Below are 17,070 nucleotides of genomic sequence, written 5' to 3' on the forward strand. Positions count from 1 at the left end.
GAGGCTCTTGCGTGACAGGGCAGGGACTGACCCTGTGTTTCAATATGCAGTGGTAAGGTGCTCTATGAGGTGTGTCATGGTGGTAATGCAAATAAGTTCAACAGTGCATAAAGTCTAGAGACCAGCAATAAAAATAGACAATATAAGAGAAAAATGTAAGCATAGTAATATAACAGTTATAGCATAATTATATGGACAATATAAGAGAAAAATGTAAGCATAGTAATATAACAGTTATAGCATAATTATATGGACAATATAAGAGAAAAATGTAAACATAGTAATATAAGAATTATAGAAGCAGTGCAAGGATCGCTTTGAAGTAATAGGATATCAGCCATTGGTCAAGTATGAAGTTAGACCACAGTCCACAATGGAGGGAGGGGTTGTGCATGTGGGCTAATATAGCCTGTAAACAGTGTAGACAGTGTAAGCAGTAACACAGTAGGCGAGTGGACAGTCCGTACACAACATTGTTATAGGAGGCCATAAAAGTGTAGAAGAGGGTGGAGAGGCAGATAGACTAAGCAGAGAAGTCGATCTCTTCTCTTCCCTTTTGTGAAGCATTGAAAAGTTGTATGTCCCTGGGGACAAATGACTTCCTCAGTCTGTCAGTTGTGCATGGCAGTGAGCGTAGTCTCCAACTGGTCAAGCTCTTCTGCTTTATGATAGCGCTGTGGAGTGGATGGCAATCATTGTCTAAGATGTTGATTAGTTTGTTCAGGGTCCTTTTGTCTTATATTGAAGTGATGCACTCCAGTTCAGCTCCCACAACAAAGCCAGCGTTTCTTACCAGCCTGTCCAGTTGCCCAGCATCCCTCTTCTTAGTGCTTCCTCCCCAGCATACCACAGCATAGCAGAGGCCGTGGCAACAACAGACTGGTAAAACATCCAGAGGAGCTTGCTGCAGACATTGAAGGACTGCAGCCTCCTCAGGAAGTACAGCCTGCTCTGCCCTTTCCTGTAGAGTGCTTCAGTGTTGACTGACCAGTCCAGTTCATTGTCAAGGTGTATCCCCAGATACTTGTAAGTGTTTACCACCTCCACATTGACCCCCTCAATGGTGACCGGCAGCAGAGCGGGTTTAGACCTTCAGAAATCCACCACCATCTCCTTGGTCTTAGCAGTGTTGAGTTGTAGGTGGTTGAGTTTGCACCATTGCACAAAGTCCTCCACCAGGGTCCTGTATTCCTCCTCTTGCCCATACCTGATACACCCCACAATTGCAGTATTATCCGAAAACTTCTGCATGTGGCATGACTGTGTTGTAGCAGAAGTCAGATGTGTACAGGGTGAACAGGACTGGAGAGAGCACTGTTCCCTGTGGAGCTCCGGTGCTGCTAATCACAGTGTCAGAGAGGCAGTTCTTCAGTCTGACGAACTGTGGCCGCTCTGTCAAGTAGTCTACAATCCAGGATACTAGTTGAGCATCCCCACCCATCTGCAGGAGCTTGTCACCTAGTCTGAGGGGTTGGATGGTGTTAAAAGCACTGAAGAAGTCAAAGAACATGATTCTCACAGCACTTTTCCCTTTGTCCAGGTGAGAATGCGTCCTGTGTAGGAGATATGTGGTGGCATCATCCATGCCCACTTTCTCCTGGTACGCAAACTGTAGCAGGTCTATTGCATGGCGTACCTGGGGTCTGAATATCCCCAAAACCAGTCGCTCCATGGTCTTCATCACGTGTGATAACTGCCGTCAACTTACAAAAACCTATAATTTTTGGACTTTCACTTGGTTTACATTGTTTCTTAGAAGGTTGTTGGGGTCCTCATCTTCTAACAAAGAGCCTTAATCAACGTAAGCACTAGTATGCCCCATGAGTAGATTTAGAGCTTTTGCCCAAAAAAACTGCATGGCTTTCATGAGTAGATTTACAGAAAAAGGTGGCTTGGGCACTGATTGATTCAGTGATGAAAAAGGTTTTTCACGAATATCTCAGAAATTAAATGTTTTAGGGCCTATGTTTCGTTACAACACTAATACATCCGCATCTTTTTAGCCAAAAACCAACTCTCTGCGACCTTCAGGAGCTGATACAGAATTCTGGTTTCTAAAAAGTGGGCGTGGCCGTTTCAGGGCCTTCCCCAACCTAATTTTTTGGGCTCCTTGCATTTTTTTCCTTTATTGGGCCCTAAATTAACAGAAAAAATAAGCTCAAATGTTAATCATGATTTGCAGCCTTGACCACATTTTTGCCCCAAACTGACAAGACTACTAGGTTCTCGGCAGGTTCGAGTAATCAACCGATCACGTAAGCCTTTATTTCTAGTGCATAAACTAGATGATTATGTTCATGGAAATTCATATATATGGGAAAGTATTATATCACATACAAATATACATAATGTTATCTTGGTAGTTATGTTAAATAAATGTTTAGAAGTGAATGACTGTAGGCTGCAGACTGTCACGAGGAGACTGAATGAGACAGCCAGTTGAGTCTGTATCCTAATCAAGCACTGTCTTGGTTCTCGGCAAGTTTGATTCATTAACCAAGCCTTATTTCTAGTGCATCGTAGATGATTGTGTTCATGGCAATTCACACATTATCGATGTGGAAGTATATCTCCTACAAATAGCCTACAGGTCATGTAATCTTGGTAGTTATAAAGTTAAATGTTAGAAAAGTGAATGTTGCTGGCTTCATAGTTGCCTAATGTAATCAAATGGTCTAGGTTTTCGACAAATTTTAGTTATTAACCAAGCCTTGATTCTAGTAGCCTATATCGTAGATGATTGTGTTCATGGCAATTCACACATTATCGATGGGGAAGTAACCTACATTACATTTCAAGAAGAGGCTGCGCACCAGGCTACTGAATGAGACCGTAACCGAGGGTAGGCTATGAGTCTAATGTAATTAAACAGGTGTCTAGGTTCTCGGCAAGTTATTAACCAAGCCTTGTTTTTAGTGCATCTTAGATGATTGTGTTCATGGCAATTCACACATTATCGATGGGGACGTACATCACATACAAATACATATTGTGTTATCTTGGTAGTTATAAAGTTTAATGCTAGAGAAGTGAATGTTGCTGGCTTCATAGTAGCTTGTCATGAAGAGACCGCGCACCAGGCTACTGAACGAGACCGTAACAGTGCTAACGTGCATGAGTCTATGTAATCAAACGGGTGACTAGGTCCGAGACCATAGACGAGGGTATGAGACCATAATCGAGGGTATGAGTCTAAACGGGTGTCTGTTCTCGCAAGTTTGAGTTATCAACCAATCCCAGAATCCTTTATTTCTCGTGCATTTTAGAAAATAGAAATCCATAGGCTACATTACCGATGGATATCACATACAAATACATGTCATGTTATCTTGGTAGTTATGTTAAGTAAAATGTTTGTTACATGGTAGGTAGGCTGTCATGGGGAGACTGCGCACCAGGCTACTGAACGAGACCGTAACCGTGCTAATGCATGAGTCTATGTAATCAAACGGGTGACTAGGTTCTCTGTAAGTTATCAACCAATCCCAAAAGCCTTTATGTTTCGTGCGTCTTAGAATTGTGTTCATAGGCTACATTACCAAGGGTGAAGTATTATATCACTTACACGTAATGTTATCTTGGTAGTTAAGTTAAATGTTAGAAGTGAATGTTGCTACAGGTAGGCTCATGAGGAGATTGCGCACAGCTGGCTACTGAACGAGACCAAAGGAGGAGACCGTGGCCACATTTGCAGCTTGAGGATACATGTCTTGGAGCGACTTTGGCGAGAGCAGCTCTGGGCCCAGTTTCCCGATAACGACGGAGAGACGCTCTTAAGAGGGTTTTCTACGATTCATCTTACGATCGTTCGTTTGGTTTTTCCGACTGTTTCCCGAACATGCTCGTAGCGTGAACGCGCGTGCACTGCTCTTAAGATGCTCTTAAGGGGAGCTGTCCACGTTAATAGTTCTGAAATATCCTCTGATTTGACGGTGATGTCAGGTGACAGCACGTCACAGCTATAGGCCTACCATTTAAACTTCGGATCTACACATTAATTCACATCAATACGAAAATAGAAACACTTTGACATCTGCATGTAAGCATCCCAAGTAGGTTATATACCACACAGAGACATAAATAATTGTAATTATTTTAAGATTAGATTGTTGCACCATGCAATCATTTTTCGCGGTGTCACTTAAGAACACGTTTGAAGATAAGAAAGAAGTCGAGTAAGAAAGAGAGGAAATGTGTAGGCTCAGTAGGCCACATAAACCACATGTTGCTTTCTCTGCTTTTTACCTCATAGGCCTAATAAAATATTCACTTAGCAAAGATAATGTCAAACTATTCTGGCAACGTCTCGTTTCATAACTTGATTGCATTTTTGTCCGCTTTTCATCACATTATTATGACCATTAAATGTAAGCTATTTTGCACGCTAAAATCTGATTCATCACAGGTAAACCCAATAAAGAATGGGAACGTAAATTGGATTATGTATTCTCTGTATGTCCTGTTGGTGACCTCAGTGAGAAGTACTGTTAAGACGCTCTTAGCCAGTAACGAGTACTCTGGAGCACTCGTAGATCTACGAGTGTTTTCACTACGCTCTTAAGCTACGATGGTTTCGGGAAACAGTCGGCAAATCTTAAGACGTTCTTAAGAGAGACTTTACGACACTCTTAGGCTTAAGATGCTTTCGGGGAACTGGGCCCAGACCCTGACTACTATATAGTTTTATTTTCTTCTTTTTTTTCGGTACAGCTACAGCACAGGTACATGGTAATTATGGAACCGTAAATCCTCTACCCCTACCTGAGGTCATGCAGCTCAGACCCTGACCCAGTGAGCAGAAGAAATTCTCCTGGTGACAGTTGAGTAATAGTGACCTCAGCATATACTCTCCCCCGAGGAGTCAGCATGTGGCTAATATTTGTCATGCCCACCTGAAATAAGTAAACATGAAATCACTGTGAATCATACATATATCCAGTTATATGTTAACATACAAGTTAGCATAAGTTTGTTAATAACTACACACCAATTATTTTCATTTGTTTCATACCGACAGTACTCGGTGACCTTGAGAAACATATCTGTGTTGTTATGATCAGACTGACAGTTTTATTCGCATAAATACTTGCTTTTCAGACATAAACTAAGCATTTTGAGCAAGATACACGCTTTTGCAGGTAATCTACTGTGTGGTACAGATTGCACTTATTGGGCCCTATCTTGAGAATCAGAAACATATCCTCTGAGACGTATGGTTTAATTATGTTTAGGGTGTGACCAGTCCAAAATTACTATCTTTACCACATAATAAGTTTGCCAGACGCCAGGCACATTGTTCAAAAGGGTTGTTATGTTTTTTAATTAGTCATGGGTGTGTTTAAACTAATGAGAATGACATCTGTTGTTCCCTTTAAGAGCAAGGAGTGCAACATCAAACATGTTGGTATTTTGGTAGTCATCTGAAGGAACCTGCTTGCACGTGAGACTGTGTACATGCAACACCAGAATTCCACTAAACTTTGTTTTACTAAAATGTGTGTGTGACTAACAGAATATAGCCTAGATGTATACGTACACATGCGCCTATCATTTGAACTCATAGACAAACTGAAACTAACTTCACCATGGTCTCATAGGCAACGACAAAACAGTTTTTTCACTTAGTTATTTACTTTAACTATTGACTGACAAAAGGGTTAAGACATGGCTTTAATCACTTATCCACGTATCCAAAGTGCATAAAACTCCATTGTACTTCATTAATTTATTTACGCCGAGTGCCTCCAACATGGCCATGCAGTTGGGTTACCTCCCAGAACGTAATGTCCGTGCAAACCCCTTATAAATGTGGCCCTGGGTACATCTACCCATCAGTGTACACTGCACTGGGACAACACAAACATGTTCACAGAAGTGCAACTGGGCATCACATCTCTCAAGAGATGACTTATATCAACACTAGATCTTCCGTATTTCTAGCACGATAGTTCAAGAACTCGTTCATATTTTGGGCGAACGTGAACTGAGCGTAGGCTACTGTACTACTGCCTGATGAACGTTACTGTGAACTCGATCATTCTGGTGTCTGAACAGCACGCTCTCTCAGTTTAACTTTGTTCAATAGGGTGCCAGATTTCTATGGAGAAATACCCGAAAACCCGGCTAAAACACACCGTAAGCAAGCCTTAATATGTAGCGAAAAAAACACCCAACGCCAGCCACCAGTGTCGCACCGCCACATGCGTCATCAAAACAAAAAGCAGCATGGAGGCAACAAAGCAGCAAGGAGGAGTCATATGATCCTTTAAACAAGTTTTATGACCAGGTCGGTGAGGATGGGATATATACTCTTTTGATCCCGTGAAGGAAATTTGGTCTCTGCATTTATCCCAATCCATGAATTAGTGAAACACACTCAGCACACAGTGAGGTGAAGCACACACTAATCCCAACACAGCTGCCTGCTACAGCGGCGCTCGGGGAGCAGTGAGGGGCTAGGTGCCTTGCTCAAGGGCACTTCAGCCATTCCTACTGGTCGGGGTTTGAACCGGCAACCCTCCGGTTACAAGTACTACAAGTATGTCATGGCCATTAACAGGCCTATAAATTATATGATCAACGGATTTAAAAGGCCCTTACGGAAATATTCCAGTGTATATTTACCTTCGATATCTTAAATGGCCCTGTAAAATGCCCATTATAGTGAGTGACCACGTCACCTAATCGGTCTCAGAGCAGTGTTTACATGGAATATGCTAGCGAAAAAGCTAATGCAAGGATAAGGCTTGGCTAACTTCAAACTTCATTCATTTCTAAAGCAGTGTTAGAACACTTTTGACAGATGGTATTACTATCATTTTCCAATGGAATGTTTTATCATAAGTCGAATAGAGAAACTGACATTTACCTCACACAATATTGAGTAATTATTTGCCCTCCAGTTTTGTCTCTTGACCTTCTGCTCCCATACTTTCCGCCTTTTTGAGTCACAGGGAAAATTGTGAAACTGTTTTCCACTTCCCGGTCCAGCATTGCAATCACATGCGCAACAGTTTGGCATTTTTTAATTAAATAATTGTATTTTTTAACCATTTAGATATGTTTTCCTCTGTTCACTGTACTCATAAGTGGAGTGAGCGGAGGTGCGGTTGCTCCGGGCCCATGGCTGCCACGACCGCAAAGGGGGCCCAATCTAAAGTACCCTCACAATGGGAGCTCGTCTGTCATGCCCTATTAAGGTTTTGCACCTCCGTTCTAATGTTATGTCACCGTTTGTTTACAACTAGAGTGGTAGGCAAGAATGGTAGGCAAGGCACTGCAGAGTGGTAGGCAAGCCTACAACAGTCGGGTTGCATAGGCTACACATCGTTACAAATAGCTTCAAAATTGAAATTTTAATATCAAATATTGACCGGGATGCCGACCACTTGTGTAGGCCCTAACAGTTGGTTTTACAATAAGAAGCAAAAAGGCGACGAACGACCGTTTAGCCTACCTATCCTCATGGTTGTGGAGGATGATCGTTAGCAGCTGTTAAGTCTTTTATTCTCAAGATGGCCTAATGGTAGGGTTGGGCAAATGAAGCCCTAACGAGGCTTTGGAAGGTTCTTCCTGATTGTATCGTAACGGTGTGTTTCCACACACCGAAATTTCGCGTCGCTCTCATTGAGGTTGAATGGAGACGAAATTCGCCCTGGTTGGGCGAAATGAAAGCGAATCGCCGAGGCAGGCGAAACAAAGTTGGCCAAAGTTTAACTTTATTTAAATGAGGACCATTCGAGAACCAATCAGGTCGGTGTCTTTGTGTTTGGAGGCGGGAGTTACAAAATAGTCTGACCAAGATGGCGGAGACTACCTGAGCTGTAACACGAATATTTGTATGTGATTAAAATGTTTCTACACGAACATTGGCACTTGTATCAACACGAATTGTGGTTTATATGCCACACAAACTTAATCAGTGCACACACACCACTAAATAGACCACTATATATGTTAGTTTAAGCACTCGATCTTTTTAGCTAGCTGACAGACGAAATGCTAGTATTTTAGGACATTAGATTGCATTCTAAACCTAGCTAGACAGCTAGGCTACATGCTGCAACACAGGTATGAAATATATTGTCTTATTGACCTTGTTGTTTCTATGAACATGAATTGTTGTTTATAGGCAACATCAACTTAGTCGAGGCATAAAGACCCCTGGATATCTTCATTAAGTACTTAAACGTTTGAACTAGCTGATTAGCCTAATTAGCTCGCTTGCCACCACTGGCTAGACACTGCAGTCAAAAGGTTAGTGGTTTCGCCGTCACGCCCCCGAGACATAACGGCGGCTCTCATTAGCGTTTAAACAATCACAGACGAAGCCACATGCCGACCAAATGGCCCTTCTCTGACACTGGTAAAACAGAGCGGAGAGACAACGGGTGTGTTCGAAACGGGTAAAGTTGCTGCCTTTTAAGATATCTAACTGGGGAGCAAGGCAGCAAGTGCGGTTCGAAACCGAAAAAACAAATTCTGCTGCCTTTTAAGATATCTTAGAATTCCCAAATAACGGTCATTTTTGGAGGCAGCATCGATGCACACTTCATGCTCCCTCCTACCCATAATCCCTTGCGGCAACGTCTGAAACAGCTGTGAAAGGTAAACAAACATGGCGGAGGACATCGGTAATGGCTGCTGAATCTGTTTCAAATGTCATTTGTGTGACCTTATTTTGCTTAGATTTGAAATGAGAAATAAACAGTTTACTATCTGATTATGCCATTGTTGTAACCATTAATAGCGTCTGGTCTGATATATCTGCCGGCCGTAAAACTAATTTATACCGTTAGCCTGCTAGCTTACGTGAGCTAATTTAGTTTAACGTCAGACCTTTGCTAACGTCATACCGTAGTGTTAACCAAAGATTCTAGAGTGCTATGCTCATTTTTAAAAGATGCATTTAATCCAAAGTCATGTCTAGTGAGACAGCTCTCTATGTAGGGAGGGAGGCAGTAGGCAGCTGTCTCCCGTTTCGAACACACCCAACGTGTTCTGTTCCCTTTTCAGTAAAAACTATTAGGCCAACAGTCATTGGAATAAACATTATAGTTTTGATATGCTTCTAATGATTCGAATTGAAAATGTAATGTGCTTGGTTTTAAATAATGTTATGTTTCCGTGAAAATCTCAAAATGGCCTTGGGAGGGTGGTAGCGTGTTCGTATACCGCACGCGCGCCCGGGGTTCAAATCCCGCCATGTTCATAATTGCCATGCGTTAGCATTATTTGATATTGCATGCTTCTCTATAGTGGTTGTGTTTCAGACTTCATTTGATGTTTTGCAAAATAACGTAGGCTAATTGCTGCAGATGACCACAGCAGTGTCAGATAACAAAAAACATATAAAGGGCATTGTGAACAGTGGGGGTTGTGAAAACATGGGGCATTGTGTACAGTGGGGATTGTGAAGTGCTTGTGTAGGGCTACAATTTTAGAAGGGTGCTTGTGCAACAAAACATGTGTGTTGGGGACTTAAAAGGTTTATCGAACCCGTAACGCTTTAGAGATTTGATACAAGCACCGGTGCCCCTGTGTCCAATGTCCCATTCAAACTTTTCAGTGACGTCCGAAGCTTCGTACGTCATCAGTCACGTGACCTTACAACTTTGATACGCACTCTAAAACATAATGGACAATACTACAGGTCAGTTAGGCTAACTCCCGTATGTAAAACTAAACTGATTTGATCCTATGAATTGTTTAGCGATCACACACAACAACTTAACACAGCAACCTCAAACACCACTGTTGAACCTAGGCTACTGCTTCAGTCATGTAAGAACAGCAGTTTATGAATTATCTTTAGAAGCTACCCGTTTAAGTCCACATGACCAAAATAACAGCATATTTAAAGGCTGAGCTAGCATAACTTGATTTTGTGTCAACTTTCAGAGGGAAGACGTTTGATGTCCCGCTTGTTACAGTGCATGAAAATGCACTGTACTCTTCTTCCAAGTCTTCTTATTCTTACGATTATTATTACAGTGCATGAAAATGCACTGTGCTGTTCTTCCTAGGCTTCTTCTTCTTATTACAGTACTGTACTGTTCTTCCTAGGCTTCTTATTACAGTGCATGAAAATGGCAGCCATCAATACTTCCAACCACCTGGTTGAAGGCTGTTCTCCCTCTGTAGGGTGCCGGACGACCTGACTCAGCAGCTGCAAGATTCTCCCGCTGGTCTTGTGGACAAGCCGGTGAACCGTGGGGTGGGGGATGGCAAATGCCCTGCACACCACACGGTAAGAGGTACCACAGGCCAACCAGAATAGAAAGACCAGGGTCTCAATAACTGGCCCCCAGCCATGGTCAGAAGTGGTGCCCAGGACTCCCAATAGGGCGTGGAAGGTCGCTCTAGAGAGCCGAAAGTCGACCTTGAGGTCACTCTCCCCATAAAAATACATTGCCAGCACAGGCACTGTATTGTTTAGACGGCAATACTTTGTAGGACTATGAGGCTGCTGTGTGTGGGGGGCGGGGGGAGAAAAGAGACAGACATTCATTTATGTCATTTAACATCTATTTGTTATTATCAATGTGTGATTTCCTTTTTTCATGTCATGAATACTATCTATACTAATAACATGCTGCTGTATCTGTGGTGCATACATTATTGTATTTTAAAAATGTTTGCATATGAAACTAGTATATCCATTCATAGAAGATAATGCTGCATAACTTTATAAGCTGTTTAACTTGTACACTGCATTACTACAAGCAATATCAGTTCATATTATCAGTTGGTATATTAATGAAATATATGTACACAATATTAATATGTGTTTTTAATTGATGATCAAGTTAAAGCAGACAACTATGGATTCTGATACTTTAAAAGTAAGCTAGAAGTAAGACTGCTGTAGCCTAGAAATCTAGACGCACCCTAGCGGCGGCAAATTAATTTGCTCAGCCTGTACGTCTAGTATCAAACCATAGGGATTTCTACTGGCTGACGCCGTGGACCTCATCCAATCACAGCGCTCTATTTTGTTAGAGAGTCTTAAGGTGGGCTTAACAGGATAACGACAGTCCTGCGACGGTGAACAACAAGGAAGGTGGCTATGGCGAACGAAGAGCGGTTGTTTGAATCGGTGTTGGCGTCAACTTTGGAGAAGTTGGACTTGTGCTTTTCTTTGAAAGTTGAGCAACACAATGCACTTAAGTCATTCCTTTCGAAGAAGGATGTATTTGGCGTTTTTGCCGACCGGATACGGATATGGTCGTAGCGCTGGCCTATTGAATGCCTAGGCAGTTTGAAAGACAATTCTCTGCCCGCCCATTGGATTAAGCGAGGTGAATGGTTCGATGCCAGACTATACATTTCAATGATATAGGATGGCCCGCCAGGCTAAGACTGCTGTGTATTGCCCAGTAGCCCTGACGTCTACAGTGATGAAGTGTTTTGAGAAGCTTGTGAAAAACATTATCTGCTCATCCCTCCCTGCCTCCTTCGACCCCCTCCAATTTGCTTACAGAGCCAACAGGTCTACAGAGGATGCCATCTCAAACCTCACGCACACCACCTTAACTCACCTGGAGGAGGGGAATGGGAATTATGTGAGGATGCTGTTCATTGACTTTAGTTCAGCATTCAACACGATAGTACCTCTCACCTTGGTCACAAAGATGAAGGCCTTAGGACTGAACACCACCCTGTGTCACTGGATATTTGACTTCCTCACCAACCGTTCACAAGTGGTTAGAGTGGGGGGTCTGACATCTGACTCATTAACCATCAGCACTGGTGCTCCCCAAGGCTGTGTTTTGAGTCCACTGCTGTACAACATCTACACACATGACTGCAAAGCCAACAGTAGTCATACCTCCATCATCAAGTTTGCAGATGACACAGTGATCTTGGGCCTGATTAGTAACAACAATGAACAGTTCTACTTGGATCAGGTTGATGAGGTGGCACAGTGGTGTCAATCTAACAGCTTGACACTGAATATCAATAAAACCAAGGAAATGGTAGTGGATTACAGAAGGCAGCAGCAGAACTACAGTTACACCCCACTAATGATCAGCGGGCAACCTGTAGAGAGAGTCACAAGTTTTAAATACCTTGGTGTCCACATTACTGAAGACTTAACATGGACTGTTAACACTCAATATGTTCTGAAGAAGTCCAGACAACGACTCTACTTCCTTCGTCAGCTAAGGAAATTCAAAGTTTCTACATCCATCATGAAGGCCTTCTACACTTCAGCGGTTGAGAGTGTTCCAACTGGTAGCATCATCACCTGGTATGGGAACTCCACAGTTAGAGATTGTAGTACTCTGCAGAGAGTAGTGCGCTCAGCTGAACGTACTATAAGAACTCAACTCCCTGCTCTACAAGATATCTATTCCAGAAGAGTACTCCTAAGAGCCCAAAAGATTCTGAAGGACTCTTCTCATCCTAACAATGGATTATTCCTACCGCTGAAATCAAGAAGACGCCTATGTAGTCACAAAGCCAGAACTGAGAGACTCAGGAGAAGTTTTTATCCCCAGGCCATCCGAACTCTGAACTCACACTATACTGACTTTGCACACATTCACTCCTCAGTACTCTCAAACATTTCCCAACTCTGAACTCACACTATACTGACTTTGCACTCATTCACTCCTCAGCACTCATGACCCCCCCCCCCCCCACACACACACACACACCCACACACACCTACAAGACTTTTAGCACTTTTACATCCCTCTCCCTATGCTACAGACCTTTTATTTATTTTCTTATTTCATCACACGTCAAAACACACACACACACACACACACAGATCTGACTTTCTCCAACTTTTGCACACTTTTTTTTATTATTTTTGATTTCTCCTCCATCTACCCATGTCCTTGATTGCCTAGCCTTTCTGCCCCCCCACCCCCATCCCCAACACACACACTTACATCATCACTGTCATCACTTCACATACATACAGCACTCCTCTACATACTTGCTGCACACTGCCCCCCCCCCCCCCTACACAGCACATTGTCTTCAGGATCTTCTCCAACACACATCCTCTACATACTTACAGCACACTGCCCCCACCTACCCACCTACACACTACACACACACACACACACACACAGTCACTGCTCCACTCCCCTCCCGCCCACACACACATCTTCACTGTCATCACTCACATACATTACATACAGTACTCTGCTTGCAATAGTAAGTCCCTGCCCCCCCCCTACATACACAGCACATTATTTCATCAGGAAGCTTCTCCAACACACATCCCCAACATACTTACAGCACACTGCCCCCCCCCCCCCCCAATACACAGCACATTGTCTCATGAGGAAGCTTCTCCAACACACATATTGCACACTGCCCTCTCCCCACATACACAGCACACTATCCCATCTCCCCTGTCATCCCCCCAACACACACACCAAGACCCCTGGCAGTTGGGTTAGCCCCTTGAGCCGTGGATCTGCCCAAGGTTTCTTCCTTGGTAAGGGAGTTTTTCCTTGCTCCTGTTGCTCTTGGGTGCTCCTTGTTGGTGCCCCCCACCCAATCCCAATCCTCCCCCACCTTTTTTATGCAGCCCTTGCCACTTAATCTACTAAACCCCTCTTCTACTGCACTTTTTACCCCCCCCCCATTAATGCACAAATAGGCTGACACCAGACATAATTTCACTGCATTTCTTACTTCCAGTAACTATATGCATGTGACAATAAACTTCCTTGTATCCTTGTATCCTTGTATTGCTGCATAACATTAGTCTAATGTAGGAATACAATACAAATACCATAAAAAAGCAATAGATGCATCTACATACCAGAAGATGCTCTTGTTCAGCCAATACAAGCAGAGTTCTGCGTCGACGCCGAAGTAGACCCCACGTCGCGATGAAAGTCTCCATTTTCCAAAAGTTTAAAGGTCTTGCAATGACAACAAAAGCCGGCTAAAATCTTGGCGCGCTCGCGGTCAAAATCAAAATACGACGTTAGTCATTCGTCATTTCCGTTAAGTGTATAGGCGTAGCACCCGATTTGAGACGATACTACTTTGTTGAAAAATACGCTCTACGGACGTAAGTGCATAGTGCGTGATATCAAAGTGTACTGACGGAAGTACGGCATTTGAGACAGACTGTAAGTCACATAGTTAGCATTGTTAGCATAGTTAACAGCATTAACATTATTAACATTTTGCAAAACATATGGTGTGAAATATATTGTTAAAACAGATGATGTGCTAATTGGCAACCAACATGATGAGGTTTAATATAGTTGGAATGACTGAACTAGGTAGATGAGGTTTAATATAGTTGGAATGACTGAAAAGTTAAATAGGTGGATAGTGTAAAAGGTTAAATTATTTGCTAGGTAGATGAGGTTTAATATAGTTGGAATGACTGAACTAGGTAGATGAGGTTTAATATAGTTGGAATGACTGAACAGTTACATAGGTGGATAGTTTAAAAGGTTAAATTATTTGCTAGGTAGATGAGGTTTAATAGTTGGAATGACTGAACTAGGTAGATGAGGTTTAATATAGCCTGGCCACCTGGCCTAGGATTCTAATTGCTTAACGGCAGTCTTAATAGAGCCATATTGTATGCTTAAAGCCTGAGACAGAGTATATAGTTTAAAAAAAATGTAGATAGTGTAATGGATGTTGATAGACAGAAAGTTGAATGGATGTTGATAGGCAGATTGTTTAATGGATGTTGATGAATAGTTTAATGGGTGGATGAGTGAATGGTTTGAAGAGGATGAATGGATAGAAAGTTGGATGAAATGTGCCTTATATCCTTGTAGAATGGAGAGACACAGAGAGAGTTGGCCTAGTTCAGCAGAAAGCAGATACAGGTGCAATCAGTTATATTGATTCTTTGATGGGGCCTAGATGAGCAGCTGGAAGTTGATACAGGTGCAAATCAAGTTAATTAGTCTATTGTGATGTCATCAGCCTAATGTTAAGTCTATGGGGATTTTATAAAAGTTAATAATTAATAGTTTAGAAAGTATAAAAGTTACAAAAATAAAAAATACAAAGCCCCCATGTCCTAAGTAAGACCTACACAACATAGTTTGAATGAAGTTTCTACGTTAAACGGTTGAAGCTGCATTAACTGCGTTAGAAGAAGAAAAATAATAAGAACTAGAAAACGCAATTCCAGGGAATTACCAGTGCATGAAAATGCAAAACATATGGTGTGAAATATATTGTTAAAACAGATGATGTGCTAATTGGCAACCAACATGATGAGGTTTAATATAGTTCAAATGACTGAACTAGGTAGATGAGGTTTAATATAGTTGGAATGACTGAACTAGGTAGATGAGGTTTAATATAGTTGGAATGACTGAACAGTTAAATAGGTGGATAATTTATATAGTTAAATGATTTGCTTGGTAGATAAGGTTTAATATAGTTGGAATGATTGAACGGTTAAATAGGTGGATAATTTAAATAGTTAAATTATTTAGGTAGATAATTGACGATAACTGACAGTTGGAATGGCCCTAATGTTTGCTAACAGTTATGCTACTATGTTATCAAAGATAATAATGTTAACCAAGTTTTTTTGCTAAAAATGCTAATTAGCATGCTAACTATGTTAATCATTTTTAACAGTTTTGCTAAAAATGCTAAGTAGCATGCTAACATGTTAGCATGCTAACTATGTTAACCATGTTACTTATCTAACTTAGCTAATCATTTTTAATAGTTTTGCTAAAAATGCTAACTAGCATGCTAACATGGTAGCATGCTAACTATGCTAACCATGCTAACTAGCTTCAGTGGGTAGGAGTCATAGTTGATGACAAGTAACAGTTACAATGGCTGAACAGTTAAAAAGTTCAGTAGTTTAAAGGGTTAAATTGTTTAACAGTGAAATATTGTAGTGAGGACTTTTATTTTGAAACAGTTTTTGGCAGAGGAAGCAGTTGAACAGGATGTGTAGTCTTAATAGGGCCAGTTTGTATGCTTAAAGCCTGAGACTGCAGGTGGCCTGAACACCTGCCATAGGATTCTAATTGCTTAACGGCCGTATTGTGATGTCATAATCATAATGTTAAGTCAATGGGGAAATTTTGATTAGTTTTTAATTAATAGTTTAAAAAGTATAAAAGTTACAAAGCTGAAAAATACATAGCACCCATGTCCTAAGTAAGACCTACGTAACGTAGTTTGAATGAAGTTTCTACGTTAAACGGTTGAAGCTGCAAGAAGAATAAGAACTAGAAAAGCATTTCCTGAAGGAAATACAGTGCATGAAAATGCAAAAAATATGATGTCAAATATCATACAGAGTAAAAACAAACTATATTGGTTGCTAGGTAGATGAGGTTTAATATAGTTGGAATGACTGAACAGTTAAATAGGTGGATAGTTTATATAGGTAAATGATTTACTTGGTAGATAAGGTTTAATATAGTTGGAATGATTGAACGGTTAAATAAGTGGATACTTTAAATGGTTAAATTATTTAGGTAGATAGTTGACGATAACTGACACTTGGAATGGCTCTAATGTTTGCTAGCAGTTATGCTACCTATGTTAACAAAGATAATAATGTTAACCAAGTTACTATGCTAACTAGCATGCTAACAATGTTAAAATGCTAACTATGTTAACCATGTGACTTAGCTAACTTATCTAATTATTTTTAGCAGTTATGCTAACTATGCTAACTAGCATGCTAACTATGCTAACCATGTTACTTAGCTAACTTAGCTAATCATTTTTAGCAGTTTTGCTAAAAAGGCTAACTAGCATGCTAACTATGCTAACCATGTGACTTAGCTAACTTAGCTAATCATTTTAAGCAGTTTTGCTAAAAATGCTAACTAGCATGCTAACATGCTAGCATGCCAACTATGCTAACCATGTGACTTAGCTAACTTAGCTAATCATTTTTAGCAATTTTGCTAAAAATGGTAACTAGCATGTTAGCATGCTAACCATGTGACTTAGCGAACTTAGCTAATCATTTTTAGTAGTTTTGCTAAAAATGCTAACTAGCATACTAACATGCTAACCATGCTACTTAGCTAACTAGCTACAGTAGGTAGGAGTCATAGTTGATGACAAGTAACAGTTACAATG

At 41.3% G+C, this 17,070-nt stretch overlaps 1 protein-coding gene across 3 annotated transcripts in view; it reads right to left on the bottom strand.

Annotated features, from left to right (window-relative positions):
- The window catches only part of dmgdh (dimethylglycine dehydrogenase), a 151,661-nt gene that overhangs the window by 55,106 nt on the left and 79,485 nt on the right, over positions 1-17,070 (bottom strand). For 2 of the 3 annotated variants that reach the window (XM_042058542.1, XM_042058543.1), the window contains exon 11: positions 4,762-4,892. The exons of the other annotated variant lie outside the window; for it this stretch is intronic. In XM_042058542.1, the coding sequence (XP_041914476.1) occupies positions 4,762-4,892 (131 nt within the window). The remainder of the gene's footprint in view (positions 1-4,761; positions 4,893-17,070) is intronic. 3 annotated transcript variants of the gene reach the window in all.

This window comes from Alosa sapidissima, chromosome 13 (genome assembly GCF_018492685.1).
Source record: "Alosa sapidissima isolate fAloSap1 chromosome 13, fAloSap1.pri, whole genome shotgun sequence".
Lineage (NCBI taxonomy): Eukaryota > Metazoa > Chordata > Actinopteri > Clupeiformes > Clupeidae > Alosa > Alosa sapidissima.